Source organism: Chelon labrosus (assembly GCF_963514085.1).
Source record: "Chelon labrosus genome assembly, chromosome: 21".
NCBI classification, from domain to species: domain Eukaryota; kingdom Metazoa; phylum Chordata; class Actinopteri; order Mugiliformes; family Mugilidae; genus Chelon; species Chelon labrosus.
The window spans coordinates 2278576-2303830 of record NC_140354.1 but is presented as its reverse complement, the minus strand read 5'-3'; the positions used below and the strand labels follow the sequence as shown (position 1 = coordinate 2303830).

At 42.6% G+C, this 25255-nt stretch overlaps 1 protein-coding gene across 1 annotated transcript in view; it reads right to left on the bottom strand.

Moving 5' to 3' along the window:
• Positions 1-25255, bottom strand: part of cacng2a (calcium channel, voltage-dependent, gamma subunit 2a) — a gene marked incomplete at its 3' end in the record, with an annotated part of 50089 nt that overhangs the window by 14303 nt on the left and 10531 nt on the right. Inside the window, exon 2 of the mRNA XM_084570859.1 lies at positions 2406-2489. Coding sequence (XP_084426985.1) covers positions 2406-2489 — 84 coding nt within the window. The remainder of the gene's footprint in view (positions 1-2405; positions 2490-25255) is intronic.

Below are 25255 nucleotides of genomic sequence, written 5' to 3'. Positions count from 1 at the left end.
CTGATTTTGGGCCGCTCGCCGGTGATGTCACTTCCGCCGGGCCTTCACCTGGAGTGGCATTGTTATCTGTTGCGTAACTATCCCTCCTCTCCCTCGCCTGCATGCGAGAGCAGAGGCAGCTTTTCTCCATGGCCACCCAGAGGCGCCGTGAAACTCCTCATTATGGAAATACCAGGTGTGTCCATGAAATATACAAAAGTAATGACACGTCACTGGAGTTTAACACAGAGACACCCACCAAGATGCTGCGTCACCACGACCTCGTCATGCGCCAAAGGAAAAATGTGCAAGCAGCGTAACGCTGTGAATCATCACAGCTGACATGACAATAGGTGCTGTACAACTCCTGACATGCAATACTATGGGTGTGATGGTGAAGAGACTCGGAGAGGGAGTGAGAGAGGCTGTGATCGAGAGAGGCCTGACCTATATAAGAAGGAGGCTGAAATATTTATGGATGTGAGTGTCCTAATTGGCAAGCCACTGGGAGCACTGCGGCCTTCTCCTCCAATCACAGACTGGGAAGAGGTTAACACACACACTCAGAAACATGCGCGTCTACAGCGGTTGGAGGTTCAGAGCGAGGCCTCAACCCCGAGACTGTCATCCCCAGACTGAGAGACGCCTCATCAACGGTCTAACCTAGCAGCTCTGGCTTCGTTACAATCATTACTAGAAAATGTTATCATAACCGTTCTCCGTCACACATACGGATGGGAACAACCGCTCAGAGCGCTACGTCAAACAAAGCCTAATTGGCCAGGCCAAATCTCCTTCACTGGCATGCATTGCTTGATTCTCAGAGAGGTCTCAACTCTGTCCTGGAGACGAGGAGATAGACACTTTCTGACTTCTAGTTTCAGATCACTGCAGGCAATTCCACTGCAGAAAGGACGTGGCTGTATTTCTATGATATCATAGAGTGTGCGCTAAATCCAACAGGGAGTGTTGAAATATATTATCAAATCTACCAACATACATTTGTCTGCTAACTGAGAAGCTAACTCTTGAAGAGCTGTAATTTACTGACAGTTTACTGAACTCATTATTCAACCTAAGTTCAGTTAACCAACTCAACACTGAAATGTCTTGTCTTGTAAGACAAGTGTGAAAATTACAAGAAATAAAAATTCTAATCTCTAGGGGAACAGTTGGATTGTGGGGATTGTGGGTATTGTAGGCATCGAGTTCTGACAAAGAAAAGACAAAGTAGAATGCACAAAATACCAACTTCTGCATCGTCCAGACCTCAAACTAATCTTAAGCCTCCACAACTCTATGTCACGTATTCTGCATTTAACACGTGAAGAAATAGACAACATGCTTTAGCCTTTGAGGTATAGTGACCATTAAGAGCTAGCTTAGGTCTAGTGAGTGAATCTCTAGAAGACATTGAAACTTCATGCGCCCTCCAAGTCAGGCTTATTAAAATCCCTGCATCCTGATGTCACATTCTGTTTTGTTCACTAGGCACTAGTAGACCGGTATCCAAATTCAAATACCAGTGATATTAAAGTTACATGTGTCCATATAAAATCTTCAGGATACCAGCCGATGGTATGTCAACGCTCTCCAAAAACTTTCTTCATGAATCCGTCTCAGCAGATTGCCTTGTGACAAAGAAGACAACCAAAGAATGTCTGCCAACATCAAAATTCAACTAAAACTTGCTAAAGTAAAAGGAGATTTACTGATTTAGTGCGTCCATAAAAATATTTATAACTAATTTATGTATTGTGTTTCTGACTTATTGCAACAATAGAGCTGTAACCATAGAAACACTTTCAGTCTGCATCTGTTGCTACACTGTGACAGTAGCCATAGAAACGGCTGTCTCCGGCATCAGCAACCATAGCAATATAAACGTATGAAGATTACAATTCTGTGGCAGGGCCATGGCTAATTAAAGGCAGCACTATAAAAGTGCTAAAGCAACTTCTTTCTAATTTCAACCCTCAGTTCAAACACATAACTGGAGCACTGACCAAACAACAGTAACAGTACATCATGAGCTCCGAGTCATCGTTGTGACTTTTAGGATTAGCAGGCAAATGAGTTCGACAAGCGTCTCTGTCTTGCTTGCACAAAGGAAAAGAGAGCAGAAATCAATGTGCTGTGTTTACAGGGTACACAGCCGACTGTAACACTGCACGTTATGTTACACACAGCCAAGCAGTAAAAACAGACGAGCTGCTTGGCAGGGCTCAGCCTGGCCAGGCTCGCGCTAAAAGCAGGCAGAGACAGCACTGACACGCCGGCCAAGAGAAGCTACTGGCACCGCACTCCAGTCTGAGAGAGAAGTGGGACAATTATCAAAAAAGACATTTGAGAAATGCCTGATTTTTATTTTTTCTTCCTTGCGGTCACTTCTACGATATGCGTAATCCAAGAGGGAATATACTCACGTAAGAAGTACTCAGATGGGTCTGCTTCGTAATCTGTTTCTTCAGGAAAGTGGTCTATCTGTTTACACATGCCTTTGAAGTTTCCTGCAGGGGAACACAGAAAGACAGTTCAGGAGAGTTCACACAAGAACATTTACTACCGTTTGAGAGCTGGAATGATTAGAAAATGAATCAATTAGTCGATGATCAATTAGTAGACTGATAGTGATTATTGACCAGTCACACATAAATGACAAACCTATTCTAGACTCTCATAGGAGAACATTTTCAGTATTTGTTTTGGCTTTTTGAGAATAAAAAAGGTCACAAAGTCATATGAAGGTGTCATTTTCAGCTCAATGATCTTGATGGATGTTTTTGATTTTTTTTCTAGTAGAAAAAATAAAGTAGGTAACTGCTGAGGGTGTCATTAAAAGCTCTTCAGTTTTCAGTAACACCCTCAAAAATTTTCTCTTAGCACAGATAGTGTCAAATGAGTTTCTATCCGTGGGCTCGTGGCTCTCCCCTCAGGAAGCAGACCTGAGCATCAGGCCTCTCTGGCAGCAGTTGGCGGCTTGTAAACACGAACGGTGCAGCTGGTGTGACCTGGAGCCTCTCCAACTGCTGTGCAAAGGGAACCTCATCTCTTAATGCTCGTTCATTTGGCTGACACCTCGCCGTCCAGATACGGTGTCCATCCAGGAAGCAGCATCCGCCTCTCCTCCCTCCCACTATCTCTCCTGTCTGCTCTACTCTGTGTGGAGTTTTGATGAGGTCACTCAAGGTGGTGTGGCGAGGGAGGCGCCCATAAGGCGGCCATTGTGCCGAAATGCTGCTGCAGCGAGGAGGCAGATGCCTGGGCGTTTGATGGGACCAGATTAGCGTTTCATTAACTTCTTCATCTTCTCTCCCTCCAGCGTCCCTCTAATTAGGTGAACAGGTGTTGGTTACCATGGTGCCAGGTGTAACCAAGGTTGTAGTTGTTACATGTGAACGGCCCACATGTTGCTGAGAGAAGGGGACCTCCTGGTGATGTGCACTCAGACATTAGAATGAGTATCCTCTGATGAAAAGAGCCATCGAAGCACCCTCGATCTGCTCTCCCACTTGGTTACGGTGTTTGTGTAAAGGAGCTTGCTGTCTGAGAAATGTTTGTTCTGATCTCCGTCACTTGTCAATTTTCCTCCAAATGTAATTTTAATAAAAAATTATTAAAAGAAAATGACACTAATGTGTGAGTATTAGGAGTTTAACAGAAGACAGTGCAATTCAAAGAGTGGCATTAAAAAATGAAATGAAATGAAAATATCTTCCCATTGTCATATTTTGTTTTTATCAATACGCCAACCTTTGACACCACTTGCAAAATTACAAACATTTGTTTTTTTCTTGATTGGAAGCGGATTTTTTTTCTCTTTAAGGATGAGTGTGGGAACTTCTGCTCAAATATACCCACTAATCCCCCTCAGACCCAATCTGATGTACCACTTCTTTCTCCAACCGTCTCATCTCTGGCTCATAATCAAAAAGCGCATTGATTTCTATCAACAGGTTCTGTGGCAATTACGACGAGAGAGAGGTAAAGATGGACAAAACTGAGGAGAAAGACAATGTAATGGAAGGAAGAGATAAATATAGGAAGGGCAGGTAACAGAGAGGTGCTGAAGGACAGACAGGGAAGATGAAGCGGGAGGTGGAATACATCAAGTTTGAGTGTCACAGTAATTGCTGAGGCATGAAAAAGCCCTTCAGAGTTTAACGAAGCTGCAGTTTCTGAACTTGATGCTCTAATATAAGACATAAAGTTGCGGAGATTTGAATTAAGCTCTTCCCAGTCAGCTGGAAGGTGATCTCTGTTCACTAAAGTTAAATAAATTCAAAGCATGTTATCTTCCGATGTCTCGGCTAATCGCAGCTTTCAGGAGCGAGCTATTCTGTAGGTGTAACTCCACCCCCTTCAGCCACTACTCCCCCAGGCTGCTGCTAGAAATAACAATACCTTCCTCTTCAACTTGCTCTCTTAAATAAGCTTTAAATAAGTTGCATTTCTAGGAGGTGAGGGGAGATGGGAGGGGAGGGCTCACTTGTGCCTCCTCTCAAAGCATATTTCACTGGAAGATGACTTGTGTTTACATACGACTACATTACACACTCCCAGTGGAGCTGTCTGAGCAAACTCGCGGCAGCAGCAACCCACAGAGCACCATGTGTGTGTCTCACCAACATTATCAAGTGGGTGTAGGATTTGGTTTGCAGCTGGCCGGCCCATCCGCACTTGTGCGATTTGTAATACCAGCTGTGGAGAGTGGCCTATTGGGGGAACCACTTCAATTAGCGTGCTGAAAGATTTATGTGACACTTAACCGCTCCAAATGGTCCTTTTCTTGTAAGACATGTAAACTCAGCAGGCTGGTAAATGTTTTATAATGGCATTTTCATTTCAGAGGCCTCCCCACGTGAGTGTGAACGCAGGGCCACGGCCATTAAGTGCTTTGACAGCGTGGGACCGCTGTTGAACGGAGAGGTGTTTACCAAAGGCTCAGTGGGTCAAAACACTTTCCAGTCAAAGAGAAACACCTGTATGTACAGTATGTTGAACCACTGCATGATTCTCTTCTTGTGACCTTAAGAGTCACAAGCAAACTGTCAGACTGAAACCTGAAACGAAGGGGCATCAGATAAAACAGAGAGACTTTTAAAGACTCCAAATGTTTCAGCAACACAATGATGCATGACTCACATTAGAAAAGGGGCAAAACGACAAATAGAGCTGACTTTTCAGTTTGCTGCTGATGCACAGTGATCTCCCAAAGGAGGAGGAGGTTGCTCACAGCTGGAAAAAAAGAAATTAAATAAAATAAATTATGGGTGGGTGGTGAAACAGCTCCATATACCACCTCCCAGCACCTCAGAAAGCATGGTTCTGTTTTAGCAAATGTGTTTATCATCTCTTTGTGAAGTTTAATTGGCCTTAGACTCGGAAAGTCAGAGTTATGGTATGGATTTGGCTTGCAACGTCGGCATGCAAGTACATTATGCTGATGTTTATCAGGTATGATGCATACTATGTTCAGCATATTGGTTAGCCTGTTAGCTAGCTAACTTTTGTTTCATTCATTCCTACATTCATTCATTACCTAAGTGTTTGTCCTCTAGAGGGTTATTTGTACCACAATTCATGACAATCCATCCAATATTTGTGGAGATATTTCACTCTACGCCAAAATGATGAACTGCTTAACTTGATTTATTCTCTTTAACAGGCAAAGCAGACAGTTTGGCCATGTTAGCAGATTTGAGTTAGTTGGCAAGTATGGCAATCAATAGGCTAAAATCAAAAAGCGAAATATATTGATTAAATGTGATTGAATAAATAGTATGATGTACTAAATAAACGGAGCCAATGGGTCCAACCTTTAAATACTGTTTAATTCTCAAAAGATTTCTGAAACTAACTAAATGAAAAATGGAACCCTCATCAAGGTTCAGGATCATTTTGAAATCCACAAGGTATCCACAACCCACTCAGTCTGACTGAACTGTATAAATCAACTGGTCATAATTGTAGAGCTGATACCATTAAAAGAGCAGGTGAACTGAGATCTCCTGCTGGGATCGAGCCATTACTAAACCTCAGACCTTTAGCTGGGGCTAGAGATGTGTCTGAGGGTAGTTTAGAGAGAGAGGAGGGTTTATCCAGAGTTACTCAATCAGCCCAGTTACTGGACCCCCCTGTTGTGGGAATGAGCTATGGGCTAACCCCATGCCCCCTGCGTCCCCTCCTGTCCTCTGAAGCCATAAAGCACTTCATTATCACAGAGCCTGGAGAGACAGAAGCACTCAAGAGTGGAGTGCAGTGGAAAGGAGGGGTTATTGTGGCAACGAGAAGGGGGGGTGGGTGGATGTAGATTTATAGTCGCCCACCACAGCAAGGTTCTGGTGTGGTCCTGGGGGACTGGAGTTTATCTGGTCGGAGTCAAGCCCATTTTCAGGCTCCTTTGGCACAAACATAGAACCACAGGGAGAATCTATTCCTGGCCTGGTGACGTCGCTGTGTTGCTCTTTATTCATGTTTTTTAAAAGGAAGCTTCCCAGGATGGGATGATGTTTACATACAGGTGCAGGGTTTTGGATCAGCTTCGGCTGAGGCAGAGCCCTCTCTAACGTGGAAGTGTTCCAAGATTTAGGTGTTGACTGGTTGAAAGAGGTCTATGATGCAGCTGAGAAGATTTTTCTATTGATACCATGAGCCAACCGCCGGCTCCAGGTTATTAGGCAGGACAGCAAAAGCAAACACTAATTTTCTCTCTTGCCATCTTTCTCTGAGCAAGAAGACAATTTTCTGCCCTGCTGGTGGGACGTTTTAAGGCACCAACGAGCCGTTTCTCCCTCCTTGACTTCGCTCTATTTTGCTGCTCATTTGATCAAAGTGACCCTTTGGCAAAGTCAGAAGGACTTCTTGCCAAAATGTATCCACTTGTGATGTTGTCTGTTCCTGAGATGGTCTCAGCTTGTCCCAATGGACTGGTTGGTCAGTGGTAAAACCAACATATCATACTGCAGTATTATCTGCTGTGGGTGGAAACCACACAACCATCACAGAGGCTGGGCCCACGATCATGATCATGCTTGATTTATCCATTTAGTGCTACAGAGGTGCTGTTAATGGTTGATTCAGAAGCAGAAGTTTGTCAAAACTGCACTACAGCATTATGCAGTGGGACCACTGTCTTCTTTGCTTCAAAGTGGCACGGCACTGACTTTAGACATGAGGATCAATTTACTCTGGAAGAGTTTTATTGAAAAAAATGAGTCAAGTTACATCCCTTGCCATTGTTGGTCTATATCAAGACATGGTTGATTTGGATTATCCAGTGTCTCTGGTGTTTAACAATGCTAGAAAACACCTTTTATGACCATTTCATTGGTCCATGCATCAACCTGTCTTACACTCTTCTGCCATGATATCCAGAATTTGCACTGAAGTATCACTGAAGTATCACTGAAGTATCAGTGCAAATTCTCCAAATCATTTGCAACGTGCTGCTTTTTCACTTGTGGGGTGACAAGTGAGCCCATTGTCACATTGAGGTTCTTGTGATGGCATGATGCATGAATTACACAAACATTGTATTCACACAGGCTATCATCAGACTGTGCATATCTGCAGGTAGCAGAACTGGACAAATCCTTCCAGAGGAGAGAGACATCCGGGTCGCACCTGCCCACACATGAAACCCTCCAACAGTGATCAGATGTGATCACAGCTGCCACAGCGCTGCCGACAGAGACAAAGGTTTGATGAGACACAAATACGTAGGAGGTGCATGATGGAAGGAGTGGGGGGGGTGGGGAGGGGGCTACAGGGGGTCAGGAGGACTTGACTGAGTAGGAGGTGGCGTTTAAAAGAGAAGGAGTTAGCGAGAGAGAGAGAGAGAGAGAGAGAGAGAGATTTAAGCCCACTTCTGATTTGTCAGTGGGCGGCATTCTCGAAAACTTTCCAGGCAGCCACTGAATGCGTCAGCATCCAAACCCCCCCTCCCCTCTCCTGCACTCCCCCATATCCTCCTCCTCCCACCTCAGTCCCTACAGCAGCCGTTGCCATGTGGACATCAGAATCGTTCACTTCGGTTGCCATGGATATAGCTCTTTGGGCCCCTACAAGGGAAGGATCACATGGACAGAGCCGGTGAGGTGTCTTTAACCCCTGGACTCACAGCAGCATCAGTGACACAGCAAGCAGCATTAGTCAGCAGCTGTTACAGTACCAGCATGGCAGCCTGCAAGCTAGCACTGGCTCCACGCAGAAACCCGCAAAGGCAGTCAGGTATGCTTGTGTCCTTTCAGGTCAAACACATAATCGTATAGCCAGATCACAGCGGTAGTGGAAAGAGATATATTGCATACCTGGGTCGTTTAACCGTGCAAATGAACATAAATCGTCTCCTCTGGCCTGGAGTTACGCCACTGCAGCATTCAGATATTTATGCATGCATTCATAGGTATGTGCATATGAATCCCCTGTGGACGAAAAGGTAATAGGTTCACGCATGTTACACGCTGACATCTTCTCTCCCCTAATGAACAGCCACCCTAGCAGCAGTGACAAGAACCCTAATCGCCTTATTCATCTTCATAATCACACCTTATTCATCCTTATAATCACTATATTCATCTTAGTAATGACCCTGTGAAGGCAGGGAGGCCCATGCGTGCCATCACTCCCATCATCCACACGCACTCCCAACAAAGATGTAGCAGGGCATATTTGGGCTGTGGAAACAGGCTTTTTTCATGTCAGCGCTGGGGCATAACAACTCTGTGTACACTTAAAGACACGGCAAGTTGACAGCTGGAGCGTCTTTATCTAAAGTAATGTGATGTATTTCAAAGTGACACGGAATATGCGGATGGGGTATAATTTCAGGAGGGATCATATCGTTCTGGGATTTGAGTTGATAACTAGAAAGTGGGCATGACTGCAGGGGCAGTTCAGAATTCAACCCTCTATTCAGTTGTGAAGGCCTATTTGCATCCACCCACACCATCCTCAGCCGTGTGGCACTTAAACTGCAACCATTCAGATTTTAGTGTGCAGAAAGGTTTTTTGCCGGCTGAAATGCAAACGCACACCGGCAACCCACGACAGCATGGACTAATCAGGTGAAATGGCCGTCACTTCCTGTTCTAATAGCTTCTCATTCAGCATTTCTTTCATCTGTCTTCTTGATTAAACTAAGTCAGTTCCTGGGGTTTAGTTTCCATATTAGAAGACAAATCCACATTAACTTGTGACATATAGTACACAAACTCCTTAAGATTACAGGAAGTGATGCTTGTTAAATCTGCAAAAAGCACAATTACAAAATACCGTTTAAAATGTATATTAGACACATACCACAAAAGCATTTGTATATGTACTTGTAAAAAATAAACCACAGAGCAAGAAGAATACAATATTAGAGGACAGGCCAATAAAGATGCATCTTGCAGGCTGAGCAGTTGGCAGGTATGTAACACGGCCGCAGCTTCAGGTGATGTGTGAGGCCGACTAATGGAGGCAGCGAGGTGCCGTCAGGTTTCGGCTCGTTGGAGGATGACTGACAGATGTTAGACAGTCGTTTGACCTCCCACGGCTCGGCTCGGAGCGCTTTCCCAACAAAGCCGCTCCTCTCTGCCCTGAACGGCTGGATGTCCACCGTTTCCGATCTGAAAAGCCGCATCTGTGGCTGTTTGTGAGCCAGTGCAGCTCTGCCTGCTCCTGAGATTATGTGTTGATGGAAAAGAAATAGGGAGGAGATCGACTGTGATACACTTTGGCAAGGGAGCAGGGAACCCTTGAGAGGCCAGACCCTCTCTAACATATCTTTTAACACTCAGTTAATTCTCCTTTTTAACTAGAGGAACTTAACATGAAGCCATAGTCACAGTTTCTGTAGCACATGTGCTACCATAAGAGGCTTGCTTTAGTATACAGACTCAGAGAATCACTTATTTATTTGTTAGTATGTTCTACCATGAAGAGTTATTCTTTTTTAATCTAGTTTCACAAGATGCTGTCATTATCAAATAAAAGTCAGGTGATTTGGGGTAATAAAGTCAGGTCATGTATTTATAGTGACAAATCTTGTGTAGAGAGGAGGCCTGGATGGATAGATGGTTGAAAAACACAGAGAGAAATAAGACTGCTGCTTGTTTTTAACTTTCAACCAATAGTCAGTTTTGTTGCTGCTGTAAAATCAGCCAACCTTAGCTATAGTGTGTCAACACATTCTAAACTGATTTATTGTCCAACAGTGAATGAACAGAAAGGAGCACCTGATCAGACAAAACTTTAGAGAATCGTTTGTCTGTTTGTTATTAGTTTAACTACTGTATATCTCAGTTAGTCGCTGCACTCCAGTCTATCGACCTTCAACTGCAAGTGGAACTCTCCATCACTAAAAATGAGCGATGTTAAAAAGTTTTCAAGAAACAAAATCAATATTAGCTCCACTTATTTGGCCTAAATACTAGACAACAGACAAACACACAAACAAGATTTTCCTGATATATATTTATATATATATATATTTCCTGACTTCCTTGCTCTCTCCCTTTGTGTCTGGTGTTTCACTGGTGTACGTCTGCTGTTATAATCAAAGATGAGATGAGTGCCTTCACCCTCAGCTGAGGAGATGTCAGCGGAAGTGGGATGGATTTCTCCTGCCCCGTCCATCTGTGCATCTCGGCCGAGACGTGTGGAAACACCGGGACGAGCGAGGTCGCCCGAGAAGGGCAGGGACCGCGACGAAGGGTGAGATTTCACAGATCCAGGAACAGGAGTACCAATGAGTCACTGGTGTCACAGCAGAGTGCGTCACAGCCTTCTGGTCAGACGGGGTGAAAGCTGTCCAGTTCTCAGAAGAGCCCCTCCGCAGCAACGGCACCCACAGGGGAAGGCATTCCCAGAACGCAGGCCAAGTAAACACCTCACGCTAATAACAGCAATTGCAAAAGCAACACCTCACCTACGCCAATCACATCATGTAATCAGCTCTGTGGGGGGAAACTGGTTTGCATCTAGCCTGGTCTCTTTAGAAACACGTACAACCTCACTTTGACTTGTGATCAGCATCATGGACACAGCACATTTACAATGAAAGCTTCCACTGATTCCACTGATCGGCTCAACTTTTTCTGGAGAGAAATTGCACATGAATATCAGAAAAACACTAGTGCTGCAACAGAGGTAAACATTTGCTGCTGGTGAAGTATAATGACACATGGAAAACAGAGGCAAACTGAGCAAAGTTGAGCAAGAATCCTGACTATTTGTTTCTCAACAGTAACACAGACCAACAGCATTCAGAGCCAATCTACCAAGCATGGTGGAACATTGTGAAAATTCAGCGTCAGAATGAAAATTAGGAAACTGGCTTACACTGACTCATTCATGGGGTGATGTCAAGGAAAATCTGTAGTAATGATGGGATGACAGAAGTACCAACAACAACCAATATTAATGGACTGGTCGCTGTCCAGCGCTTGTCTGCTGTGACGTCAAAGCCGCTGCATGTCATCACAAGCTCAACCAAGCTTTGTAACTCTCTAAAAGCTCTTGGTCGATGTGAGGGAAAAGAGAGCTGATGTACCGATCCTTCCACTGTGATCAAGGCAGAGCTATAAGACAAAGCAGAAACTAGCCGTCAGGTGCACTCGCCACGCCGCTGTAGGACCTAAAGCGTCCTCTCTGCAGGACTGAGCGGAGACCTGCCTGCAGCACAGCGCCGCACTCCACCAAACTGCCGCCTAATCCCTGAGACCTGAATTAATGGACCGGCATGAACGTAAAAGCTTTGTCCAGCAGAGTCAGAATGCTAATAGCCTGGAAAACACCAAAACATATCTTAGTGATGCATGATTCAGTTTTGACTGGATGAAAGACATGACTGGAAAATGTGTGGTGTGCAGGAGGAGTTTCAATGCTTTTGTACTCTGTAGACATGGGGAACAACATGAAACTAGACAAATTAAAAAATATATATATAAATATATATATATTACTTTAAAATCTTCAGAAGCAAAAACGGCTACGTTTCTCTTGCTTTGACTTCTAAAATGTGTGCATTTTCTGCTTTGTAGATGTTGCAGACAACATGTACTGTCCACATTCAATTCAATTCAATTCAATTTTATTTATATAGCGTCAATAACAATACAAATCGTCTCAAGACGCTTTACAAAAACCCGGCCTGAAACCCCCAGAGCAAGCCTGAAGGCAACGGTGGCAAGGAAAAACTCCCTTTTAACAGGAAGAAACCTCGAGCAGAACCCAGCTCATATGGGGGGACCCATCTGCCTAAGGCCAGCCGGGTACAGACAGAAGAAAGAGAATTGTGGAAAGAAATATGAGTCGTTGCCAAATTTCTGCATGTCATGCGGAAAGACATTGGCATTATTTAAAGAGGCCGAGGGGACGCACAATGAGGACGTAGGTGCCCTGTCTCCTCAGTACTGACTCCTTTAACCGTGCTTTTACTGTTCTGAGGGACATGTTAATGTCATGATGGGTTGAAAGCATATCAAGAATGACATAATATATATGTCCTCTTTCAAAATATTCCTCTAGTAATGCCTTCTCGTCCTCTATTCTTTCCAACACGGTTTAAAACTTGTGCACGGACACAGCTGAGTAGAAACAGGAAATGACGTTAACACTGTCGGGTTCTGTCCAGTCAGAAATAAGAAGTGTTGTCCCTGCCCTTTCCGTAATCTGAAAAGTCGATGTATTTTGTGAAATGTCGTTGTGTTTTGACCTTCAGGGCCACTGTACCTCATAACCAAACAGCGATCAATGATTTTCCTTGTGCCATTCCAGCTCTAGTGTCTTCCCCTTTGGTTGAAGCTATTCAAACTATGAACTTGTTGTCAAACTTACTGTTGCACAGAACCAAATCTGATGTAACACTCCTTGTGTTATCACTCTCTGAAGCTGTGGTTTGTATCAGAACAGGAGAAGAAAGCGTCCTTTAAACTTTCTCACCTCGGGTTCATATCCACAGCCTGGAAAACATCACAATCTATTCAGCTCAGTTTAATAAACTGGCAGGAGCACTGAGGTATCTGTAAGGTGGATTGTTCACCACTCCGCGCTGGTGATGATAAAGTTGTAGCTCATGCTCTTTTGCCGTGATGAAATCCTAAATGATTTGACCCGGCTGCTGGCCTTTTGCTATGATTTACACCGCGCAGTCTGGAAGTGAGCTCACGATATCAGCGCAAAATCTGCACAGTGAGCACAGCAGGACGCTCACTGGCTGTTATAAATTCTGTCTTAAAACAGCTGCCCATTGATCTTACGTGCGTGCCGCACTCTTATTTAAATCAACTGGATTCCCGACAGCCATTAATAACAGCAGGAACACTTGAGGACAGATCTAAAGGGGGGTTACTTTTACTGGCGACTATAAAAGATCACAAATCAAAGGAAGTCGATGCTAGATTATAGCGATTACTATATAAGCAGTGAGCACCACACCGAGACAGAGGAAGATCTGCAATGATTTATATCTGGATATCATCTGACATACCACATTAACATCCAAATGAATAAAAAGATTGAACTAGCAATCATTTTGTTGATTAAAAATAACTTAAACAATAATCAAATAGTAAATGAATAACTTGAGTTATTTCAGGTAGTAAATGTCAGTAAATGTGTAAATAAAAGGATATACATTAAATACAAGTCTGAAAACTGTTGTGTCAATGTAAAATAAAAGCTTGTTTAAAATTTCTCAAATGTAGCTTCATTCTCATCAACAGAGGTCTGTGTCTCCTGTCAAAGAGTCAAAGACACTGAACCATCAACCTGTTCACCCCGAGAAGTCACTTTCAATAAGGTGTCAATTAAACTGTAATGTAAATGTAAATGAAGAGAAGCTGAGAGTCTAAAGTGGAGTTTATACCTCTGAGGGACATACACAGCGTAACCTACGCACATAGTCTACGCCGGTGCAAGCCATGTATACTTGTGGGCTCGCCAGTCTGGAAAAACACATGGATCTGTAAAAACACCACCCAAATGGTAGTCAGTGCTGTGTCTTTTTTGCCTTCTGAAACTTTCACAGAAATTCCGCCGAAATTTCGCCCAAGACGAGTCATTTGTATACGTTTGTATCTCCGAACCTCCTCACTTATCCTTTCCTTGATGTGTTCCATCTTTATTGATCCAAAACAATCAATTCGAAAATTGCGGAGATGGAGAAGCAGCCGGATGCAATGCAATATTTATAATGTGTCACAGTGCCACAGGATGGTGGCGCTAATGGCTATAAATGTATACCTGTGTACATTTTTGCCTAGTTATATTATCATGCTGCAGGCTCATGTGATTTTTATTTTTTCATTCATTCATTCATCTTCTGTAACTGCTTGTCCTGTGGATTCAACCCAGCCCCTTCTTGCTGTGAGGCATCAGTGCTAACTACTGCTGTGCCGCCCATTTTTTTAAAATTTTTTTTTATTATTGTTATTGAGTATCCTGTGTTGAAATGACCAGGACTGCAGGCCTGCATTGTAGTGCTGGCTGACTCACTCTTGCGTTTTAAGGGTGTTGGGGGTCCTGATCGCCCTCCCAGCCAGTTAAATGCACTTCAGAGCTGCTTTTACTAACACACACACACACACACTCTATTATTCTACCCAAAAACGCTGTGCATCCAGTCACCCGCCTACTCATCCTTTTGCCCTCTCATACAGGCATATTGAACCAGCATAAAAATCACCCATGCACAAGTTTACACAGGAATATACTCATTTTTTTTTTTTATATCAATCTCATATTACATAATAATGAAACTACTTCCTGTGTTATTCTGTACTGACAGGGAAAATATGGTACTTTAAACCATTTTAACACAAAAGTTGTTATCAGGTGCAGATTTCCTCAATACTGTAGGTCAGCCTGAGCCTGAGATGTGATACCCAGGGCAAAGTGAATCCCTCTCACTACAATGTCGAAGATATTTTAGAAACTTTTCACCTGACTAATCTGGACTATGCTATCTGCATGGTAAAAGAATAATGTTCGGAGACACTTGGGTGGAAAAAAATAACTAGAAACTACATTCCCATTCACCAGAAATGATGCTGTTGGCCACTGGATTAGATATTCAGCATCACGCGTACACTGTAAACATACACAGTAGTGCTCAGGAACACCACCAACAGTTGCACCAAGAGTGTATCAGGTTATACCTACACAGCATCCAGAGCCAAGCCACTGCATCTGATAGGGCTATACATCACTCTACGTTGTGACAGTTTATTGCTGTTTCTGTGGATGGCGTCAGAGTTGGATAATGTAGCTCGCCAGCTGTTTAAAGGCATAAAAATGACATTGCTGCAAGAAAAGCAGAGAAACATCCTCTCTGTTGCAGCAGCGATGATAGTTTAGAAGAGCTGTAAATGTTCGGCAGCCTGTCAGAGCATCAATCCATCCATCCAGCCTCAATATTAGAGCCATAATCCTATTCTCTAATAGGGGGAGTGAGAGATACTTTTACTGTTCGCTGCATTTACAGTGATCATGACTCACACTGTGTTCATATGTCAGTCTTTCTTTGCAGTGCAAACAGGATGTTTTGTGTTCCATCTCTGGCTAATAACACATGGGGCGATAAGTCATCATCATTCGGAAAAGGCTCAGTTTCACTGCGACATCACAGTTGGGTGAAGAGATGAATTGCAACAGTGTGATCGGTGGTTTTATGCAAGATTTTTAAAGATCAACAATGAGCTCTGTCCTTTTATGGGCTTAGATGTAGAGGAAGCAAACAAAGCCGTTAATCACAACAAGTTAGGAGGATTTCAGGGCCTGGAACAAACACGACACTGGATCTAATTCCTTAGCATTAGACAATGTGTTCAACTCATTATACAATCTTTTAATTGAATAAAAAATGACAATGCTAAGCACAACTACAGTTCCTGGTGTCTGACATTACCAAAGTAATTTCTCTGCTTCTTTGTTTTTTTAGTTGTACAAAACTGTAAGATTAACACTAAAGTAAAAGTTTTTAAGTGTAAATGAGGGAAATATTCTACAAGAAATGTCTTTAGAAACAGAATTATAATTAGCATAATGTAATCTTTAAAACAATTTTCATTATTTCATTATTCTTTTCCAAAGTTATGTAATGGTGGCCGTTCCAGCCATTTATTAACATTGCTGCCTACAAAAGATAAACTATCTAATTTAAACAACTTGTTGTAGTTTTAATTGTTCTGTTGCCTTGACTTGCTTTCAAAACCTGCATTGTAGTGCTGTGAACAAAACCTTACTTTGTTCATCTGAGGTCTTTGTCCGAGTTCATTCTTGCACCTGGAGCTCATAAGAAGTTTTTTCCTTGTGTCTCTGTGCTTCCTGATATTGCTTTCCATCCAGCAAATGATATTCATCTTAACACCCTCGCTCTCCTCTCTTTTGCACAATGCCCTCATCTGCTTTTCTGTTTTTTCTCTTCTCAAAAGCGTCTGTTAAAAAATCACTCCCACCACCACTGTGAGTGTGTGTGAGAGAGAGAAGCCTTTCCTCAGGCAAACAAAGTACTTGTCGTTTTGAATGGAGTGAGAACTGGCAGATGGGGAACATACTCCCTTTTTTTAACACAAGCTTAAGGTCTAGTTGTGGAAATTTTCAGTCCACTTTTGTGCACTTAAACCTTGTGAGTCGTTTCCTGCCATTCCACCACTTATTTTTAGCATTTGAAACCACTGCCAAGTGACTTGTCTTCTCCTGTCCTGTCGTCAGTGAAACTGCCAGCAGCATACAGGCAAACCTTAAATTGAATAAATTCAGAATAGCAAACAAATATGCAATAAACCACTGCTTTCTGGCCTATTTTATACGACCCCCATGCACGGTTCTGTGAGGCGAGCATATGCATAAGCTACATCAACGCTCATTAACTTCTTGATTTGTTCATTTCACTTGATTTTAAACTGTATACTGCAGTGTTTAACTACATAGTAGAATATCGAACAATATGTTTCCATAAAACTGCCTATATTTTAACTGCCCTACTCTTTGGTAAGCATTTTATACATTTGTTCTAGCTAGCTGTTTTAGCTACTGTTTTTATTTCTTTAAGCTGTTTTTAATCTGTTTTAGCCACTTATGTATGTGTTCAAGTTGTTTCCACTAATCATTCATTACATTTGATTTGAGTATTGTCAGGATTTGTTTTATCTATGTTTTTGTCCCTTACTACTAGCTAGCAATTTTAGCCACTTATCTATTTCTTTAAGCTAGCTATTAGAAAATGATTATGCTAACCATTTTGGCTCAGTTTTTGGTTAGATAGTTAACTATTTATCCACTTTTGGGCATATTTAAAGTATTTATAATTTATCTAGCTTGCTAGTAAGCTGTTGTAAAGATTGTAAAGTACCAGCTAGTACTTCGCTTGATGTTGTACTTCAACGGCAGCTGCAACATTCTTGACTTGCTAAATCATCTTTCTAATCCACAAATATTATAATTAAGCAAATCATGGTTCCATGAAAAGAATTAATCGAATTAATTGTCCCTATTTTTTTTTTTTTTTTTTTTTAAATATATATTTAGGTCATTTATGATCTTCACACGTATCTCCTACTTCAATGTTGAACCCATGGTTGGAAATCATTGCAGAGTGGCATCATGCAAACAGTTGGGTTGACAAAGGATGTGGATTTAAACAAAGCACCTCATATTTTCCTGTCAAAAACAACAACAACAAAAAACATTTTAAACTGAAGTTTCACTTCATTTTAAATAATTCCATCAGCCTCCTTTTGTTCCTGAAAACTGCAGACCTCAGCAACCCCAGAGCAGTTGAGCAGATAAGGTTGCTGAGGAATGACAAAGTGTTAGCAGTAAATACAAATACAGAAATGGGGGGATGGTGACTAATGCTGGTTTACTGTACACACACTGTCTCATGCCCACATTACAAATCTTGAGTACTTGGGTACTATTAGATGTCTCTCAAGTGGAAGCATTACTCAGTTTACAAATTCACATGATTCCTATGGCTTTGGACAGGTTGATCAATATTTGTGATTGTAAACCTCTTTCTGTCTCTGAGCCAAGGAGTCTGATGTCATCAAAGCTGGAGCTGCTTCATCCATTGCAAAAGGCAGGCTGACTTTGTGGACTCTTTTAAAGGATATTTGAGCTTTTCTACCAAAGTCAAGCCCCATTTTAAAAGCAGAGATAACAGTTAGGAATCAGAAAATGCGTGCTCACACCGTCAAAGTCACCTTTCCCATCTCTGCCAATTACAATAAGATCCCTGAGGTGCAATACGGTAGCTCAGCCCGACATCACACATCAGCAGGAGAGACAAATTCCTGCGCTGCGAGACAGCTGCTTTAGGCCCAGGGTTACAAATTGAATTGTCTGAGGTACTATAATATATCTCAGCTCTAAAATGCAGTGTTTTTCACTTTCATTTTATGAAGTCACAAATCTTGTTTTAAAATATATCAAATGCTATGCCGTAAAATAGAAGTGCCTCGGAAAAACAAAAATGAAAAGTGACTTCTGGGCCCCCATCTAGCGCTGTGCTTGAGAGATTTCGGTTTTATGGGTCTTCATAGTCCCTAAATGACCTGAAATGTCTTTCATCCGTGTTGTACTGAGAACATATCGTCCATACTACGACCAATCTGTTTCATCTCATCATGCATGAGCTGCAGGGTCGCCCAAGTTCAAGCAGCAGGTGTGCCAACCTACTCTGCGGCATTGAAATCATCAGCATGTCCTGGTTCGTAATTTGCAACTTTGGTGCTTTGTGGTAACACTACAGTACACAAAGCCAGATTGTTCTGAACAATCTGCACTACTTTTGTTTTGTAGTGGGCAGATCAAGCAGATGAAACAGATGAAAGTACCTCTAAAAAATACCTGACTTGGTTAATTAATTGATTTTTGGAACTGTGTTTATCTTTTCCCAGTGCTAGACCTTTGCAGAGCCGACTCTAACTTTAACCTGCTTTAACCTGAAAGTGGCCAGGGCTCAGTCAAGAAATGGTGGTCATTGTCTTATGTTGTTATGCTCTCTTAGTAATTTATAGAATTTAGAGGGGCCTAGAAGACAAAGTTACTAGACTTTGTCTGAATCAATCAATAGCATAATAAAGTGGTTTCAGCATTAAGTTACTGCTTAAATGGACTCAAGAATGAACAGATTACAACATGTAGTATGAGTAAACACAATACATCTGTGCCTGACTTAACATCTCTGAGAATAGGAACAACAACAAGGCTTCGTGAATTAACTTTCAGACCAAAAAACTAAAAAGTTATTATGGAGTCCTTCCAACCAGAAATGTGTGCTTTTCTTTTGGGCATGCGTCTCTATGTCAACTTTGCAAACTGTGAGCTTCTTAGTTTGGGTACAACGCGCAGAGCTGAATAAAAGCTGAATGAAAACAGGCGATTAAAACTTCAAGTGGGAATGTGCTTTCTATAACACGACTATCACAGTATTCCACTCATTTTATCAGAAATACTACATTTGTACATGGGTCTCATTTTTAATATACATATTGAATACCCGAATTTATTGTACTGTAATATTAATGTGCATGTAAACTTACTCACTGTCTAATTTTCTGTTGTTTTTTAAAAAAAACTTGTAGCTCAAACAAACTGTCTGGTCCTTGAATTTATACTTAAATGCACCGCAGACTGTATTAATTAATTTTAGAACTTGCCAACCAGACTGGCCTACACAAAAGGTAATTCCCATTAAGCAAACTTTCACGGTGTCAGTTCTCTCCCTTTAATGTCCCCATCGCATGTCAATTCGCAGCTATATTGCTTTAGTTTCAACTCTCATCTGATAGTCCCAACATCCCCAAATTCTTAACGTCTTGAGAAAACACTCTTAATACCTTTCCGTAGCTCTCTAAAGGCCCCCCACCCCAACAACGACCTCCTCCTTTGGACCGCCCAAGGCAGAATGATTAATTTGTGGCTATTGATTTCTCTTCCTGAGCTGAAAGTATGCGAGGACGAGAGAGAACGAGAAGGAGAGAGAGGTAGTGTGAGAGGGGGTCAGGGAAGCAAAGGGGTGAGACTTGGAGAGAGGTGTGTGGAGGGGGGACACATCCAGTATTCAGTGTAGTGCTTCTCTGCAGTTCTTTTTTTCTAATCTTTAATGTAGGAAAAAAAAAAGCCAACGGTTGCAGTCTGGATGCGTCAAACCACCTCCCCTTTCTCTCTCCCGTGCTCTCTCTCTTTCTCTCTCACTCGGTGGCAATTGGCAATTCACTGAGTGTCCACATGTCATCTCTTGCCCTGCTGCAGCGGCGAGCAGCGGGGCATGATGGGAGGAGGAAGAGAGGGAAAAAAAGGGGGGAGTTTAAGGGAAGGCGGCAAGCGAGGGCAGCCAAGATGGCTAGATGGATTGGGGCACGCATTCATCTATTTCCCTGTTTCATTACATCTATGTAAATGCTGCTGGGTATGTGTGTGTGCTTACAACCCACCCCCACCCCCATCCCCCTCCTCGCACAGTCTGCCATTAGACAAACATCGTCTTGCACACCGTTTTCGCCGCCACCAATTCTTCACTGCCTCTTTAGATTCCTGCATACTTCCCTGTCTGTGTCTTTCTCTCCAGTTAAATCCCCATGCAGCTGCTGAGAAAATGTAATATTGTGGCCTCTGAAAAGCAATGGAAGGGGGTCGGGTTAGAGAAGATGACAGGCTGTCTGATCGGCACTTCATTTTGTTGGGTAATCATTTTAATTAAGCCTCTATGTGGTTAGCGTTTGCACTGATGAGCCTGTCTCTCTGCATACTACAAGCACACTTCTGACAGATGACGTTTGGAGAGGAGTGTGACCTACATTTGCTGTTTGAGAATCACACACGCAGCATGTCCAACTCCATACAACTAATGAGTGAAATGAAATATGTACAAGTGTTCAAGTCACCTTTCAAGGGCATGTATACCAAAGTGGTGACAAGTTATGGAATTAGAACCCATACAACCTGGTGCTGAGTCAAAGGTGTGTAAACAAGATGAAACTACATTTGGTATTTACTTATAAATCATTTCTACTGTATACATTATTGTCCACTATTGAAGAACAAAATGACGACAAATAATAGTTAAATTGTCCGTTATTTACACTGAAACCTCTACAGAAAGGATCTATTCATAGCCCATATATCAATTAGGCATAACATTATGACCTAATATTGTGTAGGTCTCCCTTGTGCCTCCAAAACAGTTGTGACTCATCAGAGAATGGACATGGGCCTTCTGAGGGTATCCTGTGGTGTCTGGTAACAGAATGTTGTTAGTGGGGGCCTTTGGGTCCTATGGGTTAAGGGGAGGGGCCTCTGCGGATCATCCCACAGATACTTGATCAGTTTGGGATCCAGTGAATTTGGAGGCCAGGTCAACATCTTGTGCTGTTCTTCATGTTTTTTGAGTTGTTCTTAAACTGTTTTTGTGTGTGTGTGCCTGTGTCAGGCTGCATCCTGCTGGGGATGGCTGCTGCCATCAAGGAGTGTCATTGCCAATAGATGGGGGTACCTGGGCTGGTCTAGGTGGTCTGGTAACATCCACATGAATGCCAGGTCCAAAAGTTTCCCAGTTCTTCTCCTGGCAGTGGTTTTAATGTTGTGGCTGAGCAGGAGCAGATTAAGTGTGACTGATAACATTATAGCAGTGGCTGTATTTAGTTTAGTTGAGCCTCCTACTTACTGGAGTTCTCTCAGTCAGGTACAATATTTTTTTTGCATGTAAGTGACAAGTTTCCGTTTGGTATTAAATAACCACTAATGTGTGGCTTTAACTCTTTTTAACAGTGTCTTTTTTGGTCTGTTTCCTGGAACATGGTCCACATGCCAAAATGTCCTTGTGCAAGAACCCCAAGTTGCCCCCAGTACATGACACTGGTGTGTGTGGGTGTGGGTGTGTGCGTGTGTGTGTGTGAATGTATGTATGCTTGTGTGAACAAGTGGGTAAATGTGACATCGTGACTGTAAAGCGCTCTAAGTATCAAGCAAACCACGATATAAACACAAGCCATTTACCATTCTCTAAAAACTCCCTAAATTTAATCAGTAACAGCACCATAACTGTGAGGAAAACTGAACAATACAGACCTCTTTCACAGACACTTAGGACAATTTTAAATTATACTTCTGCCTCTATGCTCCAATCTTCAGATGGTAATTAAGAACTGCAGCGTACTTAATGACACCCGCAAAATACATTCTGGGATACCTGGCTGTCCCTAGTTCACACACTTTACCTCCCGATGTGTCCTTTATAAAATGTTTGGGTCAAGATACACATCTGCACGTCTGGACTGTACTTTGTCAGCTGCTGCACTTTGACTTGGACTTGTACACCTCCCTATAAATGTGCAATGCATCTGAAACTTCATCATCTCCTCACTGACCTCTTGTCAATGTTGCGTCTATCCTCCATGCTTATTTTTCCAGTTCAGATTTCTTGTGAGGCACTGGCATCAGTTACATAGCAAGAAGTCCAATGCGAAATAAATCATGGACCGCATCAGTGTGCAAGCAGTCAAGATCTGAAAAACAAATCAGCTAACATTCAAAATTCAACCAACTGACCAACAAGCACAGCCAGCTAATTATATATTATGACCAATCAGAAAAACAAAACTACAGAGCTGCATATCCTTAGACATTCCATACAAAAAAAAATAAAAAATAATCATGAAGGTACCTGTCTATGATTCACCCACAGATGTTTCCATTTACAGACTGCTTCTGAGCAATGTGTGGAGTTAAACATACATTGGGCCTGACCTTTTAGACTGACAGCTGTACACCTGTGCTGTTCTTATCGGTCCAGTTTATGACATAGATCCTGAGCTCAGCTCTAATCAGGCAGGTAAAACCCCTGTATGGGTGCTCTGATGGGGCTGTTGTGACGAATCACATCTCTGCTTCAAACACGACTTGTGCAAGAGTGTGTTTGCACTTTCAATTAGGAGATGAGAGTCAGGGGAGCTTAGCTTTAAGTTTATCTTGGAAAAAAAAAAATCTCAGGAAAGATTGGGATGAAACATGTAGCCTGGCTCTAAATACAACAAAATCTACTAACCAGATCTACCAGTCTAACATTCACTACTTAATTCCTTAGATGCCATTTATTTAACTGTAAAACATTTATTCAATGATGAAAAAGACAAAGGTTGCAAAGGATGTTAATGTTAATAAGTGTTCAAAAAGCCTGAAATTAGCATTGATTTTAAAAAGATTTGGAATGCTACCAAGGTTCAAAGGCACAAGTTCTGCTCTAAGCTCATCATTTATTTTCACAACTTGTTCATGCAGTTGTCGTAAAGACTGGCACAGCGTGGGCTCTCTGTGGTGATATAACGTCATGACACACACACACACACAACACAAGGATGGTTACAGGCACACAACTCTCATCCACACAGCTGAAAAGAAAGTAAAGAAAAAAAACATGCATAATATCTGCCCAACATCTGCAGTCGTTTCTGAGGGAAAGTGTATTTTTGTATGTGTGTGTGACTTTTTCTCACCCTGAGCTGCCTGTGTGCATGCTGCTAAGATCATGAGAGACTCCCTGTCCTGGAAAGCGATCTGAGAGAGCAAAGGGAAGCCACGCTGCTTGTCATTAAAAATTCATCCTGTTCCTTACTGCTCTCCGAGATACAGAGACATGAAGGTGAGCGCTCACATACATGCACACACACACACGCGCACACGCACACACACACACACACACACAAGGGGCAGAAGAGAGGGGGAGGAAAGAAACAGCATGCTCGACTGGAAATTACATCATCCTCCTCAGTGGACTTAGCAACACCTTATCCTCGCCCACATCAGGATGTAGCGACGATAACAGCGCCGACTTTATTTTGACAAATTCCCTGATTCGCTCCGATCTGCAGATTAGCATGGCATTGTCTTTTTTTTTTTTTTTTCTTATCCGAGGAAAGATCAGCAGCACCGTCAGCACTTTGGTTGAGGCTTTGAGGCACAGTATGTACCGCAACAGACATGAATAATCGAGTGTCAACCTTTCCAAGACACCAGGTTTACATCATTTCCTGTAGGAAGCCTATTAAATCATCCTTCAGGTTAAGAACCCAAGTCACTCCATCAAGCTGCTCCGGGTAGACATGTGAGTGATAGAACAAACAGCGTCTAAATCAATTAGGAGTCGGGTCACATTCAGCATCTCCCCAAAACACACCCAGAACTAACTATCCTGCTCTTAAATCAACCTCTCATTGCTAACGGAACAACCTTTAGTCTCCTTTGTGTCCTTGTGCTTCTGACTGAAGTGGTTTTCAGTGGTCTCATTTGACAGATACAGTCTCATTACAACTGTTTGTTTTCCCAACAGCACCATTTGCTGTGACAGTGGGGTCTGCCAGCCCTGTCGACTGCAGTAAATACTCACTCTGGAGTGCGGTAAACACGGCCATCTGAGCAGCGTCTCACTGACGGGCAGCTCTGACGTCCTCAGAGGCAGAAAGGCCAGTTTGGTGAATCAAGGGCTTCGCTTCAACATTGCTTCCAAAAAAAAATATGAAACGCAAAATGTGACTCATTCTTTTTAAATTCTTCACTGAATTTGTTATAGTGCAAAAAAGGTGAAAACTTGATTAAAAAAAGGATACATCTAGCATTTTTATCCTGTATATTAAACAAATAGGTAGCAAGCAGAGCAAAACATAGCATGTTATGGTCCCTCTCCTCCAGACGCCTAAACTGTTAAAAAAATCAATCCCATTAGCTGAACTATCTGTCAACACTGTCTGGTTTCTATGCATTGTTAGACAATAAACTAATCAATCAGACTGGATGTCAAATTCCAAAGACATCTGATATCTGAACACGCCACAAACTCTTGTATGTGCACTTCAAACACAGACACACCTGCACTATCCTGGGCCATCTGGACCGGTTCACCTTCATCCTCTCGGACCGGCTGTGAAACGTCACTGTAGAACTACACCCCTACCCTTCCCTTCCCTTCCCTTCCCGTCCTCCTTGCCCTCTTTACTTGCCCTGTGCTCACTCCTCCATCTGCCAGACTCTGCCCTGCTGTCGTTACCTCCAGCCGTCCTCCTCTGTCCTCTACCCGGCCTCGGGTGATGACCTGGGAACCTCCGGTTTCTCCCCCTCACCTCCATCCTGGCCTGCGACACTGTGCCTTTTTGGCTCACACGATGGTGGCAGCAGCTCTCCCACTGGGTGCTAAGAGGCTTTTGCAGAGGTGGTAACATCTCTGTCACCTCTCTTGAGCTCTGGTTTGTTTGTTAGTGTGTCATTTAACTACGGCACTAATCTTTCTTAA